The sequence below is a fragment of the Moschus berezovskii genome, chromosome 7 (genome assembly GCF_049115385.1).
Source record: "Moschus berezovskii isolate FMDL1 chromosome 7, NW_MosBer_1.0, whole genome shotgun sequence".
Lineage (NCBI taxonomy): Eukaryota > Metazoa > Chordata > Mammalia > Artiodactyla > Moschidae > Moschus > Moschus berezovskii.
The window spans coordinates 66,726,166-66,743,781 of record NC_142466.1 but is presented as its reverse complement, the minus strand read 5'-3'; the positions used below and the strand labels follow the sequence as shown (position 1 = coordinate 66,743,781).

Below are 17,616 nucleotides of genomic sequence, written 5' to 3'. Positions count from 1 at the left end.
TTCTTAGAGGAGAGAAACAAGCAGACCTCTGAGTCTCAGATTTCCCATCCCGACCCTAATCCCAAATTTGGATTTCCACTGTTATAGTCAAATATGCCTATGTCAATAGGGGTTGAAGGGTTAATTCAGTCAACGGGCCCCCAAAGCTGCATACTAAATATAGTTAGGGCTACCTGGCGATTTGGACATGAATTTGAGCAAACTCTGGGAGATAGTGAAAGACAGGAAAGACAGGCACACTGCAGTCTTGGGGTTGCAGAGTTGGACACGACTTAGCGACTTAACAGCAACAACCTGATATTTTGGGCCCAAGGACTTCCAAGTCTCAGTGTACAATTTTCTTGCTGCCTTGGGCTCTGTTGAATCTGCTGTGTGTTCTGTAGCTGCGTTTTGACTCCTTTCTGGACTTGCGTCCACTCCCTCCTTTAGCCATGAATATTAATAACCAGTGGAAAGGAAACATGTATCCCCAAGCCCCGAGAAACTGTAAAGCCTATGGGATTACGATTACCAAAGGGTGTAAAGACGATAGAGTAGAGTGGATTTAGAGCTGGGGTGCTAGTCAGAGTCCAGAATAAAGGTGGCTGGAGCCGGCGTCCTGAAGGAGCAAGGAGAGGGGTTAGAGTGGATACTCAGGTTTTGGTAGAAGACGGGTGTGTAGTTTATCAATACAACTGGACTAGACTAATATAAGGGTTCAATCCATTGTGCCAGGTTTTTCTAGTAGGGTAAACTCAGGAGCCAATGAACTGGAGCCAAGTGGGAGCGTCTGTCTCCCAGGGATAAAGGTTCTCCTTTCGCCAGTCGATCTGGCCCTATTCTTTTCGTTGATTGGTCGGAAATCCCAATCCGTCGAGGAAGCGTAGCTTTGCGGCCAATTGACGTGGCGTTACTAGGCGTGTTGCGCCCCTGAGGCGGGAGCCAGGCCACAAACGAATTTCCTGATTGGCTCCGATCCGCGGGTTGCTGGGGAGAGGCACGGAGAGGCGGGCGGGAGTCGCCAGAGCAGACGCTGATTGGCTGGGGTGAGAGCACCTCTCCTTCCGATGATTCGGCTCTTCTCCGCTCAGTCTTAGCGAAGCGTCTGCTGCCGTCGTTTGAGTCGTCGCTGCCGCTACCCCCTCGCGGATCAGGCGCCAGCGTCGCCCGCTCGCTCGTCCACCGCCCGAGTGCCGCTGGGAGAAAACGAGAGGGAGGCCTGCGGGTTTGTCGCCGCCACTCGCCACCCCTCCGGGAGAGCCGAGTCCCGGCCCAGTCGGTCGCCTGCCACCCCTCAGAGCCGTTACCCGCGGTCCGCCACAGCCGCCGGCTGGGAGAAGCGCGCGCCATGGCCTCCGGAGCTGAGTGAGTGTGTGCGCGCGCCCGTCCGCCCCCTGTGGGTGCGCGCACCGGGAGACCCACCGCGCTGGGTAGGCCCGGCCGGGCCTGGCTGTGGGCGCGCCTTGGAGGTGGAGACAGGGAACGAGGGAGAGGGAAGAAGAGGAAGGGGGCGAATGAGGAGCCGCGGACCCCACCGGGCCCAGCTGCGCACCCGCGCGCCCCCTAGGCGGGGCTTGCGTTGGGCCTGGGTCGGGGCCTGGGCCAGATCGTGCTGTGTCATGCAGGCCCGGCCGGCCTGATTGGCTCCTTCGGAAGGGCCGTCCCGGCCTAGTGAGGTCTGCGGGCTCACACTGACTGCGCAGAGCCCCGGGGCCTTGCGGCGCCCACCTGCCATCTGATCCTGCCACCCGCTTTGGGCCTTTGGTCCCAGGAGAGCGCAGGCTCCACGGCGGGCCCAACGCCTAACTGGGCCCGGTGGGCGTGGACTTTGAGCCACGTGAAGGCCTTAGCCCGGAGACCGAGGCGGAGGCCGGAGCTGGGAAAGGCCTGGGAGCTCAGGGAAGCTCACGAAAGCCCTTTTAGAGCTGGGTCGGCGTGGCCAGTAGTTGAAGACCTGAGTGTTGAGAGGGCGGGCCCAGCCGTTCGGTTCTGGCCGCCTTCATATTACTACTTGAGGCTTGTTATTCATACGAGAAGGCTTTCCTCAGTTTTCCTTGATGTTGTGAAATGGGATTCTTTAGGTTCTTGCTAAAATTCAAATCTCAGTTCGGTTTTTGTCGGCCTTTCTAGATTTCAGCCTTCGTGGTGTGAAGGTTAGAGTTCCCTTAAACTCCCATTCCTTTCCCAAAGCAGCTATGTTGAGAAATCCTGGGCACTCTGCTCAGGAAAGCATCAGATAAAACCTGACCACCTCTGCCCATTTTAGAGTCAAGACCTTTAAATACTAGGAGTATAGGGGGAGACACTGCTATCCTGTGGAAACCCTTCTGTACAAATCACTTTACTGACTTGAGAGTTTAGGTGTTTTTTTTTTTTTTTTGAGAGGTGTTCCTTATTTTCAAGTTTCTGAATTTAGATGAAGTATTACTCAGGTGCCTATTTAAAAGAACTACTTAATAATTAAAGTAGTCGCTTAGTCTTTAGTTTCCAAGACTGAAAGTAAAAGTCCAGAATTCTTGGAACCTGGCCTCATAAGACAGTTTCTGATCTCTGGGTCATCTTGATGACTCTTACCTGAACTCTGTCCAAGTCTTCTGTGGCCCGTTGGGGTTCTGAAAAGGGCCTGAATCATGCCAAAGACCAAGAGGATGTCCCCCAAAACAGTTCTCCAGGACTGTTTGCCCGGGATCAAACTGAATTCCGTCATGTAGAGGTTACTTCTTTGATCTCAGTAGATAGATGTGGAATTAAAGGTCGTTTAAGAGCATCCCACTCTTCTCCAGTGCCAGGGTCAGGAACGTAGGCAGAATGGAGATTTTCCTAAAATGCAGCTTTGGGGTTAAAATACAAAGTGATGGCTAGAGGCACCTGATATTTTATTTTTTTCTAGCCTTAGTCCTATACATCAGACAGGAAGGTGGGCAGCCCTTGAAGGATATTTTGATGCATGGGAGAGAGGGAGAATTGATGAATTTAAATTGCCCTCTCATATTGACCATGGTTGCTTTCCAGGATGTTTATAAACATTGGAAGTGTATGTCTCTGCAGCATTGTGATCACCACTTTTGGGTTAAAAAGTTAGTCACTCAGTCACGTTCATCTCTTTGTGACCCCATGGACTGTAGCCCACCAGGCTCCTCGGTCCATAGAATTCTCCAGGCAAGAATACTGGAGTGGGTTGCCATTTCCTTCTCCAGGGGACTTTTGGGTTGAGGGAGGCAAACTTGAGCTAAGGAAACTCCACTCTTGGAAATTAGTTTAAAGGGAATAAATAAAGATCCAGGTTATGTGAGAGGGTCAGCAGAAAACTTATAACATTTTTAGATGAGTGGGATTTGTGTAATATTACTTTTGAATATATCAGGACCAAAAGATGTAAAAAAAAAAATCCTGTTAACTTCCTAGCTGTTATTCTAGAGTATAGACATCTTTTTTTCTTGCAAATTGTGAAGATATTTCCAGTAGGAATACTATTTTGTCTTTTGTTGGCTGATAATTCCCAGATCCTAGAATGGTGCCTGGTGAAAAACTGGAGTGGGTAGCCAGTTGCTTCTCCAGGGGATCTTACCAACTCGGATCAAACCCAGGTCTCCCACATTGCAGGCAGGTTCTTTACCATCTGAGCCACCAGGGAAAAACATATATATGCGTGCATGCTAAATTGCTTCAATCATGTCCAACTCTGTGCAACCTTATGGACCATAGCCTGCCAAACTGCTCTGTCCATGGAATTCTGCAGGCAAGAATACTAAAGAGTAGGTGGCCATGTCCTCCTCCAGGGGATCTTCCTGACCCAGAGATCAACCCAAGTCTCCTGCATTGGCAGACAGATTCTGTATCTCTAGTGCCAGGAAGCTCACACACACACAAACACACCCCTTGTTAAGTTGCTGAGTGAAGAAATAATCCATGGGAAATGTTTCTTATTTATTCCTTGGTGTCTTCCATTGTCTGGCCTCCTTATTTTTGTTAATGCCCATGTTTTCCTGAGCCTTATTAAGAGAAGGTAAGACCTCTTCAAAGGGAGAGCCCGCAGAGAAATTGGTGTTGGGAAGTGGTTTCAGTTCAGTTCAGTCGCTCAGTTGTGTCCAACTCTTTGCAACACTATGAATCGCAGCACACCAGTCCTCCCTGTCCATCACCAACTCCTGGAGTTTACCCAGAGTCATGTCCATCAAGTTGGTGATGCCATCCAGCCATCTCATCCTCTTGTCCCCTTTTCCTCCTGCCCCCAATCCCTCCCAGCATCAGGGTCTTTGCCAGTGAGTCAACTTGTCGCATGAGGTGACCAAAGTATTGGAGTTTCAGCTTCAGCCTCAGTCCTTCCAATGAACACCCAGGACTGATCTCCTTTAGAGTGGACTGGTTGGATCTCCTTGCAGTCCAGGGGACTCTCAAGAGTCTTCTCCAACACCACAGTTCAAAAGCATCAATTCTTCAGCAATCAGCTTTCTTCACAGTCCAACTCTCACATCCATACATGACCACTGGAAAAACCATAGCCTTGACTAGACGGACCTTTGTTGGCAAAGTAATGTCTCTGCTTTTTAATATGCTGTCTAGGTTGGTCATAACTTTCCTTCCAAGGAGTAAGTGTCTTAATTTCATGGCTGCAGTCACCATCTGCAGTGATTTTGGAGCCCAAAAAAATAAAGTCTGACACTATTTCCACTGTTTCCCCATCTATTTCCCACGAAGTGATGGAAGTGGTTTAGGTAGTTTATCTAGGTAGGTTAAACTGAGTTCAGACTCAGGCAACCTTGATTTAGACAAGAGGGATTTGGATTTGTTCCATGTCTCAGCATTTCTTGGTTTTAACTTTTGAACCAACTCCATGGAGTGTGTGTCTTTGCAGAGATAACCTTGAAACTCCATTTGAGCTTGAGCTTCTTCTTTCTGGTGAAGATTCCAGATCTGATAGTGTTTTGTGTTTGCTTTTTTCAAATATGATGGTCCTTATGCTTTGTATTCCTGTGGTACACAGAATGCTCTGGCGTTCAGCAGAAAGGAAGGAAAGGGTAGCCAGTAGGAAGGGTAATTCTAATGATTCTTCTTCATAGTTTCTAGGCTTACTCTGTGGGGCTTGGGGCCTCTCCAAGCCCCATGGGATGTCTTACTCACTGCAAGAAGGTCAGCAGAGAAAGAGCTTGTGCTATGTTCTGCAATGCTAATCATACTAAACGTCAGATACCATGTGCCAGACATTCATATCTCACTTAAGACAGTTCATTTTGCATTCAGCATCTCACTATCTTAAGATAGTAATCCTCTGAGATGAGTGCTACTGTAGTCCCCATTTTATATCAGCCTCCAGAGAGGTCAGATCACTTGCCCAAGATCACAGCTAAGTGGCAGGGTTGGAATTCAGACCCAACAGGTCTGACTGCAGAGCCCCTTCTCTTAATCACTATTCTATACTGTCTAAGACTATTTCCATTTCTCTAATTACTGCTCAGCCTCCACTTTTATTTTGTTTTCTTAGTTTACTGACCCTAGGCAGGATCACCTGGGGCCTTACAGCTGGGATACCAGTACTTGGAATACCAAGAGTTGCTGAAACAGGAATTGTAATATGTACTTGATAAGCATTCTTGATCTTGTCTGACTTTCTCTTTTTTTGAGCTCTGTGTGGGGACAACTTCGTCAGTGCACTGTTTCTTTCCTAAGTGTGAGTTTTAGAGACTGGTGGGGACATTACTGGAATTTGTTTTGGAACTGACTTCTTCTTCTCTTTTTAGTTCAAAAGGTGATGATTTATCAACAGCCATTCTTAAACAGAAAAACCGTCCCAATCGGTTAATTGTTGATGAAGCCATCAATGAGGACAACAGTGTGGTATCCTTGTCCCAGGTAAGTTGGGTCCACAGTCCAATCTTTGCTTATTGCACTTAACCTGAGGGCTTTTCCCAGGTTTCTTTTCTCATTTTTCTTGCAGTGACCACAGATAGAGTGGGGTTTACTGGGAATCCCAACCTCCAGGGCTGCTGCTTATCCCCTGGCCCAGTGACCCAAAGGCCTTAACCTTCTTTCCTCAGCCCAAGATGGATGAACTGCAGTTGTTCCGAGGTGACACAGTGTTGCTGAAAGGAAAGAAGAGGCGGGAAGCTGTGTGCATTGTGCTTTCTGATGACACATGTTCTGATGAGAAGATTCGAATGAATAGAGTTGTTCGGAATAACCTTCGCGTACACCTGGGGGATGTTATCAGGTGTGTGTGGAGTTCTTGGCCCCTCAGGGATGGGAGGCCAGAGACTGCCTGCTTTACAGGCAGTACCCCCACAAAGGCCTTGGCAACTGCAGATATTGGGAGCTTTCAGGCCCTGGGAAGACTTAGGTTTCTAGGTTGTCTTTAGGTTTTGGGTCTGCCTCTGGGACTTCAAAATCTGCCTCTGCATGACCCTTGGGACAGGTTGGCATTTCTTGACTTTCTTGGTACCTTTATTTTTTTCTACCAGGGGTCACACCATAGACCTTGGTTTAGGATGCCATTTGAGGGCTATATCTGCCAAATAAGCTTATAGCCTTGCATTAATGGCTTTTGTCGGGGCTAGAATGAGATGGGAGTGTGGGCATGGAAGGTAGACTCCTAGCAGGTTTGTATAAAGATCCAAGCTAATTGAGGTGAGAGGCATAGTTTGAGCCAGGCCTAGGATAGTTCCAGTCTGAGTGATTTTAGACTTTAGGCAAGAGGTTTCTCCATCTTGAAGTCATCACTGGCCACTGCTACCCAACCATCTTGTCACCCGGCCAGGAACATCTCAGGCTTCTGATTGTTTTGGGGGGATTTTATGGAGCCTTCTTCCTGGAAGTGCTTAGTCACTTTCTCAAAGTGCTCTGACCACCTGACCAAGATGATTTTTTCACTTGTATTTCTCTGACCCTGACACTTGTCAGCCTAAGGTCCCCTTTTGTGATGTTGGGTTACCAGTAGTAATCAGAATGGGTCATCCTTGGATATGGCTCATTGAAGACCTTCCATCCTGTGTCTTCGTGGGGATTCCAGATGTGTGGGTCTTTCTTTTGCCTCACTGATTGTGAGTGGGCAGTCCCAGCAGCTTCTTCCAGAGGCTCCCCCTATCACTCTACCCTGCGTATGACCTGTTCTGCTTGGCTGTTGCTTTGCCCTCACTCCCACCCTACCCTCTTGCCTCTCTTCACCTAAAGCCATCCCTGCCTTTTCTCTTTCGCTCGCCATCAGCTCTCTGTGCCAGGCCCTTTTGGACACCCAGTGCTTGAGGCTGCAGTATGGTTGGTAATGTGGCGTCTGCTTTTCATCCTCAGCATCCAGCCATGCCCTGATGTGAAGTATGGCAAACGCATCCATGTACTACCCATCGATGACACGGTGGAAGGCATCACTGGCAATCTCTTTGAGGTTTACCTTAAGCCGTACTTCCTGGAAGCTTATCGACCCATCCGGAAAGGTGAGAGATAATTCTAAGGACTGAACTCAAGGGCTATTGTTGTAGGGATACCCAAAAGTAAACCTTGGTCCATCTTTGTCTATTCTCATACATGTGTGCATACATGCACATTCTGCACATGTGTACCCTCTCCTTCCCTGCTTCCTTGCACTTCCACTTTTTCCCATTCCCCCTCCTTGCTCCAGTACAGTAAGCTATCTTCTCTTGTATCTCTGAAGGAAGAGGTAGGCCATTTTGGGGTGTATCACAGTCCACAGAATATTTTTTTAATACTTAGCACAGTTCTGCTGTTGGTGGTTGTTGTGCAAGCTTGGGTTATCTATACCCCAGAAGTCAAAAATCTTATTGGTTTCTTCCTAGCACATCAGGTTTTATTCACTGTCTTTTGAGGGGCAGAGAGACTTTTCACAATTTAGCTTTCTCTTTTTGCCTGATGCTTATTAAGATGTGAATGGGAAGGAGAAAGGACTTCTTAGCATTCTAGATCCCAGGTTCTGATGGGGAATTCTTAGCTTGGTCTGGTGAGAGACACCTCTGATTGCTCTTGTGCTGATTGCTCTCACAGGAGACATTTTCCTTGTCCGGGGTGGAATGCGCGCTGTAGAGTTCAAAGTAGTGGAGACAGATCCCAGTCCTTATTGCATTGTTGCTCCAGACACAGTGATCCACTGTGAAGGGGAGCCTATCAAACGAGAGGTGAGTTCCTGATTCCGGTACCCTACTTTGTGAGTGCTCAGTGGGGCTGTAGTGTGGTAGTTCCAAAGAATCTTCAGGCTTGATGGTTAAGCTACTTCACAGAGGTGGAAAGCATAGCTATTCATTTCTGGACCTAGGTATTCTTTAGAAGTATCTGGTATCAATAATTTTTAAAATCTAGATTGAGCCTAATGAGTCTAGTGGTTGAAATAATTTTTGAAGAAGTGATGCTGATGATGACATCTAGACCCCTGCCCACTTCCCACAGTTTCTAGCTTCAGGTCTTAGGGGAGCCCACCGCACTAAGGACAATGTAATAAGTAAGGAAAGGCTATGCTAGAAATCTTTGCCATGGAATAAATAAACAAATATAAAGTAAAAGCAAAGATTGGAAATTCCCTGGCAGTCCGGTTGTTAGGACTCTGCACTCTTGCTGCTTAGGGTGTGGTTTTGATCCCTGTTGGGGAACTAAGATCCCACAAGCTGCGCAGCACGGCCATATAAATAAATTCTTGCCCTAGGGTTTTTTGAATTGTTCTTTGAGACATGATCCCCTTAGAGGAGAATCTTCTCATACAGCAGATTCTCTACACCAGCTTTAGAGAAACTCAGCTTTTGCTGCGTAGCATTCTTGCCTTCTCCTTTTCTGTTTCTCTTCCATCTTCAGGATGAGGAAGAGTCCTTGAATGAAGTGGGCTACGATGACATTGGTGGCTGCAGAAAGCAGTTAGCTCAGATAAAGGAGATGGTGGAGTTGCCTCTGAGACATCCTGCCCTCTTTAAGGCCATTGGTGTGAAGGTGAGTATTTGGGCTCTGTTAGCCTAGGGTGGTGATTAACAATTACTCACTGTCTAATCCTCGGACCTGTTTTCATATCTGTGTTTCATTGCCTTGGATTCAAGAGGAAGTACTATATTCAGGTTTATAAAACACTCTAAATTCGTTAAAGATACTGATGGTCTAGAACAGAATAGGCCAGTTAAGTTTTCTGTTGAATTTTTTTTCTTAATTGCAACCTTCAAAATGTAAAGACCATTCTTATCTAATGGACCCTATAAATGGATCTAATGGACCCTATAAATATATAAATAGTCTGTTTTAAATATTTATTATTTAAAATCTCACCATAGTTTGCCAACTTGTCTAGAATAGTTGCCCAAAAGCAGTAAAGGAAATTTACAGTGTGAAGGATCCTGAGTCCAGAATATTTGAGAACTGCTGGTCTAAAATGTAACATCCCAATTGTTCCTATCTCATAGGACACCCTAAAGATGAAGTTTCCATCTATCCCTTTCCCTAGTATACATTGTGTAAATAAATCTATCTTTTCTGGGGGTACTTTTCCATATCCTTCCAGTGGATGAAGCCAGAGAAAAGACAGTTTCAAAGAGGGAAACTTGTGGCTGTTGGTAGGGGAAGGCATTCCAACATGATATTAAATCCTGGAGGGTTGTGATTATAGCAGTGAGTGAGCCTCTGGCCAACACTCTTAAATGGCTGACCTAGTCCTTGGCTCTTACCTGTCTAAAGTCATGCCCTTGACCTAATGCCCTCATACTTTTCCTAGATCCAGGATCTTCAGACTCATTCACACTAAGAGTTTCTTAGTGTGGTTTCTCTGCTCTTTGTCTCCTATGCATTCATAAATATTGTCAGCTTTCTGGCATTATTATCTCTGCTGCAAAGAGGAGTGAGTATGGTCTGAAGTAAAGTGTCTTCCTAGCAACTGCTATTTGAGGGCTCATTCAGAGTTGAGCTCTAATTCTCATCCTGTTTAAATAGAGCCCTTCTTAGGCCATTTTAGGGTACCTGGGGTTGGGAGAAGATGAGAGTCTGAACCTAATCAACCCTGTGTACTGGTTCTCAGCCTCCTCGGGGAATCCTTCTCTATGGACCTCCTGGGACTGGGAAGACCTTGATTGCTCGAGCTGTGGCAAATGAGACTGGCGCCTTCTTCTTTTTGATCAATGGTAGGAGACTTGGTTCACTTTGTGTTTGGCTAGACTTCACTCTGAGCTGAGCATGACCCAGTCTCATGAGCAGGAGAAATCATGGACATGCTTATTTGTATACATAGCCTCAGGTATACTTCAGTGTTTGTATTTTAAAGTCCATTGCAGACAGATAAGCAGCAAGGGGAGGGTGTGCTACTCTGGTGTCCCTTGATCTAGCCAACCTTGAGCAAGAGCATTAACAGGCTGAAGACATTAAAGAGGAGTAAGTTAGAATGAGAACTCAAAATGTCTATGCTTGCTTATTTGAGAGGGTTTGGGGGAAGACTGACTGAGATCAACTATCTCTTTGAGAATGATATTTCACTGGTAGGGGTCCAACTGGTGCTGTTTCTGCTCTGGCTAGAGGTTCCACAGCATCTGCTGTCACCATCTTCATACCTGTCAGCTCAATTGAGATAAGTGTATTGAGCCCCTTGACGTCCTTTTATCTTGGCTTGGTGGCTACCCTGGGATAATTGCTGATAGGGACTATGAGAAAGTAGGCAGATGTTACCACATTCTCACCCAGGACCTGTCTCTGAGCTAGACAGACAGGATATCTAAATACTTTTGAGATTGAGGGAGGATGTATTTTTGTCACTGCATGCATTCTGTTTGCTTTCAGGTCCTGAGATCATGAGCAAGTTGGCTGGTGAGTCTGAGAGCAACCTTCGTAAAGCCTTTGAAGAGGCTGAGAAGAATGCTCCTGCTATCATTTTCATTGATGAGTTGGATGCCATTGCTCCCAAAAGAGAGAAAGTAGGAACTTAACCAAGGGGATAGTAGGGTTTTAAAAGGTCCTGACTTCACTTCTGACCAGACATTGTGTCCTGACAGACCCATGGGGAGGTGGAGCGGCGTATTGTATCACAGTTGTTGACCCTCATGGATGGCCTAAAGCAGAGAGCTCATGTCATTGTTATGGCAGCAACCAACAGACCCAACAGCATTGACCCAGCCCTACGGCGATTTGGTAAGAACCCCAAATAACTCTTTTTGCTGTCTTTGCTCATGGGGAGATTATGTCTCCAGTGGGCTTAATCCTGTTGATCCCATATCTGTCCTTCATCTTAAGTCACCTAATCCTGTGGATTTCTTTTTTTTTTTTCTGAGGACTTCTTGAAACCCTTTGCAGTTAGGCAAAGATTAAGGTCCTTTCCATTATTCCATGTCATGTCCAGGGTAACCACCCATTCTGGTTTGCCTGAGACTGAGGGATTTCCCAAGATATGGGGCTTTCAGTGCTAACACCAGACATTTCTTGGTCACAGTGGGATGGTTGGACGCCTTAGGCCTGGGCCCTTCTTCCCTATGCACCAGAAATGATCCCTGTCTATGCATCGTTTCACAGGTCGCTTTGACAGAGAAGTGGATATTGGAATCCCTGATGCTACAGGACGCTTGGAAATTCTTCAGATCCACACCAAGAACATGAAGCTGGCAGATGATGTGGACCTTGAACAGGTGTCATGTTGATGAGGGCTGGCCAGAAGTTCAGATGTCTTGCTTCCAGACAGTTGAAGGGAACTGACTAGGGACAGAAGCTTCAGATGTGAGGCGATTGATTTAATTCCTGAGCAGGGAAAGGGAAATGGTCTGAGATTGAATCCAGGAAACTAGGGTTGGCATTTTGCTTGGTTTACACTGAATTAGGGTGAACCAGAATATTGGGGGCAGCTTTATTTCCAGGCCCCAAGTGCAGGCCGGAATACTTAAAAGTCCAGCTAATGAAAGGGCTGCTGGTATGTGTTTAGGGAAATGGAGGACCCAGAGATAGAAGTCAGAGGAAGAGGGCAGGGTTATGTAATCTAAGGCAGAATAGAGACGTCTAAGCTAGGTCTCAGAAACAGGAGAGTAAGTGGATCTTCTCTCTGCAGGTAGCCAATGAGACTCATGGGCATGTGGGAGCTGACTTAGCAGCCCTGTGCTCTGAGGCTGCTCTGCAAGCCATCCGCAAGAAGATGGACCTCATAGATCTAGAAGACGAGACCATTGATGCTGAGGTCATGAACTCCTTGGCAGTTACTATGGATGACTTCCGCGTAAGGGCCGCTCTCCCTTTCAGGTACATGCACATGCACTTTGATCTCTTCCTGGCAATTCTCATCCCCAGTTTTTCTTCCCTTTTTAGTGGGCCCTGAGCCAGAGCAACCCATCAGCACTGCGGGAAACTGTGGTAGAGGTGCCACAGGTGACCTGGGAGGACATTGGAGGGTTGGAGGATGTCAAACGTGAGCTTCAGGAGCTGGTCCAGGTAGGGTGCTTGGTCCAGGGTGGGTCACTGGCTCAGCACATTGTCATTGAGCTGGTGGTATTCAGGTGTAGGCCCTTTCATTGCAGAAATTATGAGCATGATTCAGGAACCTGCTGTTCTGAGGTTGGAAGCACCAAGAAGCCTGTCGCTGTACACCATGAGATGGTGTGGGAGGATGCCTCTGTTAGGTTGGGTTTCTCTCAAACTGGGGGTGATATCCCTGAATCCTCTTTCTTTTTCCTTCCAGTATCCTGTGGAGCACCCAGACAAATTCCTCAAGTTTGGCATGACACCCTCCAAGGGAGTACTATTCTATGGACCTCCTGGCTGTGGGAAAACCTTGCTGGCCAAAGCCATTGCTAATGAGTGCCAGGCCAACTTCATCTCCATCAAGGGTCCTGAGCTGCTCACCATGTGGTTTGGGGAGTCTGAGGCCAACGTGAGGGAAATCTTCGACAAGGTGAGCTACAAGTGGCTGGGCTATCAGTTCACTTGCTTGGGAACAAGTTAGGGGTAGAGGCTATTCTTTGGGAGAGTTAAGACCATCCCATTCTGGCAGCTCAGTTAGGGCAGTGAAGGTCACTTTATTTTCCATTTTTTCTCAGGTCTGAGAGACCCAGTTGTGCTAATGCTTGAGTCCATCTGTCCCTCTCACAGGCACGCCAAGCTGCCCCCTGTGTACTGTTCTTTGATGAGCTGGATTCGATTGCCAAGGCCCGTGGTGGCAACATTGGAGATGGTGGTGGGGCTGCCGACCGAGTCATCAACCAGATCCTGACAGAAATGGATGGCATGTCCACAAAGAAAAATGTATTTATCATTGGCGCTACCAATCGACCTGACATCATTGATCCTGCCATCCTGCGACCTGGCCGCCTTGATCAGCTCATCTATATCCCGCTTCCCGATGAGAAGTCCCGTGTTGCCATTCTCAAGGCCAACCTGCGCAAGTCCCCAGTTGCCAAGGCAGGTGCAAGGTCTTGGGTAGCAGGGTCGTGAATATGTAGGCTGTGTGGAATGCTCCTTGGTTCCTGGACAAGGTTCCACTGGGGATTCCTGGGGTTATGGTTGAAAAGGGAAGATGGAAGATTTGAAGGTAGTAAGATGATCTAGAATAAGGAATAAAACTGGTGGTGGAAGATGGAACAAAGTGGAATTGGGAGTGCTTTGGTGGCTCAAAGATCAGTGTATCTCAGTGGAAGAGAGGCTAAAAGCTAAGGTTGCTCTGTTGCTTCTTTTAGGATGTGGATTTAGAGTTCCTGGCTAAAATGACTAATGGCTTCTCTGGAGCTGACTTGACAGAGATTTGCCAGCGTGCTTGCAAGTTGGCCATTCGTGAATCGATAGAGAGTGAAATCAGGCGAGAACGGGAGCGGCAGACCAACCCATCAGCAATGGTGAGTCTGCATCCTTAACCCGGATGTGCCCGTCGTAGGGAGCCAGGGGACAGTCTCCACAGTGCCCTAGAGTGTAAGGTTTTGGAAAGTTCATCTGTCAGATGTTTAGCATGCCACGGAAGAGAAAATGCTGAGTAGATAACCACGTCAATCAGGAATTACAAAGGCTGAGAAGAAATGAGCATAGAAACAAATAGAGTGGGGCTGAGAAGCTAGCATCTATGAACCTATTCCCGGTGTTCCATGGACCCCCTGAATTACATGCAGAATTTGATATGTATGTGTATATAATCTCAATAAAGATAGGGACTCTTGTTATCTCACTTGTTTCCCACTGTATCATGGCACAGTGTTGGAAACTGACTTAATGAGCAAATAAGTAATTGGCTTTCTTTACCATTAGTGATGTTTCTCTCCCTCTCATAAAAGCTTATACACTGCAGTGATCCAAAGTCACAGCCGTTGAGTGGCTTCTTAGTAGAAGAGATAGGGTGTGAGCCTGGGCTGTAAAGAGAATAGAGGTGTTGGGTAAAGGAAGTAAGTCACCCAAGTAAATTGCTTGAGGAATAGAACTGCAGGAATTGGGAGAACCTGCATACATTAAAGAGGTCGTGTGTTACTGGAAGTGAGGCCCAGTTGTGATAAGCACTGAGAGCCATTGACATTTTCTTTTTGAAAATATAGGCTTATGAGGTATAATTTACATATTGTAAAATTCACTATTTTTAGTATACTATTTCCATGCTTTTTCACAAATAAGTTCTGTAACTACTGCCACAGTTGAGAGAGACAAATTTCTGTCATCCCAAAAAGTTCCCTCATGCCACTTTTCCCCCTTTCTTTGGCTGCAGCGTGCAGAATCTTAGTTTCCAGATCAGAGATCAAACCCATGCCCCTGCACTGGATGCCCGGAGTGTCAACCCCTGGACTACCATGGAATTCCCTCTCATGTCACTTTAATCAGCTTTTTATTCCCACCATAAGCTCTTGGTAGTCAGTTTTACCATTTCCAGAATACATTGGGAGGTTTTTAAGCAAGGCAGTGACTCAGTTTTAGGAATATTGGCCTGGCAGCATATTCAAGTTGACTAGGAGAGGCCCAATCTGCTGCTGCAGTAATGGGGTCAGGAAGGCTAGGCAACAAATCCAGGCAGAGCCTTAACCAGCCCTGGTGGTCTGTGTTTACCCATCCTGCAGGAAGTAGAAGAGGATGATCCAGTGCCTGAGATCCGTCGAGATCACTTTGAGGAAGCCATGCGCTTTGCCCGCCGTTCTGTCAGTGATAATGACATCCGGAAGTATGAAATGTTTGCTCAGACCCTTCAGCAGAGTCGGGGCTTTGGCAGCTTCAGGTAACTAGGTTTCAGTGGGTTATCTTTAAGTCGTCTTGGGGAACTATACAACCAAGGTAGTGGGAGCCCTAAGGATGCTAGAAGGGGTAATTGTGAAAATCCTACACAAGCCCTATCCTAACCCTCTTTTTTGCCTCTGTTCTTACTACAGATTCCCTTCAGGAAACCAGGGTGGAGCTGGCCCCAGTCAGGGCAGTGGCGGTGGCACAGGTGGCAGTGTGTACACGGAAGATAATGATGATGACCTGTATGGCTAAGTGGTGGTGGCCAGCAAGCAGTGAGCTGGCCTGGCTGGACCTTGTTCCCTGAGGGTGGGGGCGCTCGCCCAGGAGGGACCAGGCGTGCGCCCACAGCCTGCTCCATTCCTCAGTCTGAACAGTTCAGCTACAGTCAGACTCTGGACAGGGGGTTACTGTTGCAAAAAAAAAAAAATACAAAAGCGATAAAATAAAAGCGATTTTCATTTGGGAGGCGGAGAGTGAATTACCAACAAGGAATTGGGCCTGGGGCCTACACCATTTCTGTTGTAGTTTAGAGCAGTGCAGGGAACCTCTGTGGGTGTGAACAAAGGCATTATCACCACAGCAAAGCATCTGCACTTCACTCAATGCTGCCCAAGCCCTCCCTTTCCCCTACCCAACCTGGGCAGGAAGGTGAAGGGCTACAGTTGCTGGGTGTTTATATAGAGAGTAGGTTGATTTTTATTTTACATGCTTTTGAGTTAATGTTGGAAAACTAATCACAAGCAGTTTCTAAACCAAAAACGACATATTGTAAAAGGACAATAAACGTTGGGTCAAAATGGAGCCTGAATCCTGGCCCCTGTGCCTGCTTCTTTCCTGGGAAGGGCCTTGGGCTGCTCCTCACTGCCAAGGCACTCTTCCAAATGTGAAATACGATAAGTGAGGTTGCACCCTCTTCCCCTCCTGATTAACATTGGTGTACTGCTGCCTCGCCCAGTGTCTGCGGTTTCACTGGATAGTACTGCAGTGGACGGCAGGGCGCAGACTGATGGAACTTCAGAAGTGGTGAATGTGGCATCCTTTACCTATATTTGATGGGAATGGTGAGACTAGGCCTGTAGAGTCCCCTTTTCCTGACCAAGGCTGGGTTGGGGTATAGTCTTTGGAGATGGATGTTCTCTTGATGCATCTAAAAATTTTCATATATTCATGTTCTGGTTGAGGATCACTTACAATTATGTCCACCTTTATGTAATTTGTATTATAAAAACATAGCATTTTTTCTAATATAAAATTCTAGTTTTGGATGTGTTTCTTTCTAAACTAAACATCCTCCCCTGCTTCTAGTTTTTCAGATGATTGCTTGCATAGTTTTGTCCAGGTATAGTGTGTCCTCTTTGTTCAACATGTACCAGCGTAATCACTTGGTGTTTCTGGGATCGGTATCGTGATGCCTTACTGAAGAGGAATATGATGCAGAAAAAATAATCTGCTGAATCAAGCTAGTCATTCTAGTATTTACACCAACCTCCAGTTTGACCTTTATAGGTAGGTAATCTGCAAGAACTAAGATAGTTACATAGGCTGATTAAATTGGGGGATCTTGAACTCATGTGCTATGAAATAGGTGTTCTTACATTTTTGTGATTTGCATTGACTGTTAACTGTGACACTTTTCTCTACCAGATCTTGTCTTTGCTCCTCCTTTGGTTTTCTTTCACACCATTTAGGTATCCTGATGGCTCAGCTTTCAGTCTTCTTACTCTTACATTGTTGCACCATCTTATCCCTGTGACAGCCTAACCTCAGTGAGACCAAAGGCAAGGTCTTTTGGAGAAAAGACTTTTGGTACCTCTGCATCAAGCTGTGGGGATAGAGCGGAAGGCAAGATCCCACAAAATACATGGAGGGTACTAATAATTAATACGTTACAGAAATTTATGTTAGAATGATTGCACTCACTTATAACACAAAGTATACCTATTGGAAAGGTGGTTGGAACTCTGTAGACTCTTTAGGGAAAAACAAGAACAGACTTGTGAGAGGCCTGGTTTTGCTTCTGTCATGTGTGCTCATAGCAGTGTAGCATCAAACAAGGCACTTAGCTCTTCTGGGGCCTCAAGATTTCTTAGTCTGATAAAATGATTGACAGTGCTTCGTAAACTGTAGAAGGCAATGTGAGGGACGGTTTATTGTCAACATGCACCTGCAGAATCCTGTATACTTAAACCAATAGGTGAACTGTAAAGCAAGTTCCTCTTTTTCCCCACAAGTTTCTCGGGAAGAAATTGGAATGTAGTCTGATTATAGCAGATCAAGTTCTATGATTAGAAGATTGGTTTCTAACCAAGAATATGGCATCAAATTAGATCATAGAGAACCAACAGTTTACCACAGAGGCAAAAGCAAAGATGGAACTATAAATCTAACATTTGGAGATATATTGGGGTCCAAGATACTGATCCTGCAAGTAACCTTGAGTCTAGTGGTTACATAATACCCAGGAGGAACACGGGTTCGATCATTGCTTTGAGCTGAGCAAATGTTAAGTGAAGT

The 17,616-nt window shown here is 46.4% G+C and overlaps 1 protein-coding gene across 1 annotated transcript; it reads left to right on the top strand.

The window, feature by feature from the left end:
• Positions 1–1,038: 1,038 nt before the first annotated feature.
• Positions 1,039–15,903, top strand: VCP (valosin containing protein). Its single transcript, XM_055426952.2, has 17 exons — positions 1,039–1,344; positions 5,718–5,829; positions 6,015–6,187; positions 7,261–7,403; positions 7,969–8,099; positions 8,767–8,898; positions 9,968–10,070; positions 10,720–10,853; positions 10,932–11,067; positions 11,446–11,558; positions 11,972–12,136; positions 12,226–12,348; positions 12,596–12,808; positions 13,006–13,314; positions 13,590–13,745; positions 14,943–15,097; positions 15,249–15,903. Exons 1-17 carry the CDS (start codon positions 1,328–1,330, stop codon positions 15,352–15,354), a joined length of 2,421 nt encoding a protein of 806 aa, XP_055282927.1. The 5' UTR covers positions 1,039–1,327; the 3' UTR covers positions 15,355–15,903.
• The last annotated feature ends 1,713 nt before the right edge of the window (positions 15,904–17,616 follow it).

Excerpts from the sequence above, each read along its gene's own strand:
- VCP (XM_055426952.2), top strand. Across the intron at positions 8,100-8,766 it reads GGGAGCCTATCAAACGAGAG|GATGAGGAAGAGTCCTTGAA; the intron begins GTGAGTTCCTGA and ends TTCCATCTTCAG. Across the intron at positions 12,809-13,005 it reads TGAGGGAAATCTTCGACAAG|GCACGCCAAGCTGCCCCCTG; the intron begins GTGAGCTACAAG and ends TCCCTCTCACAG.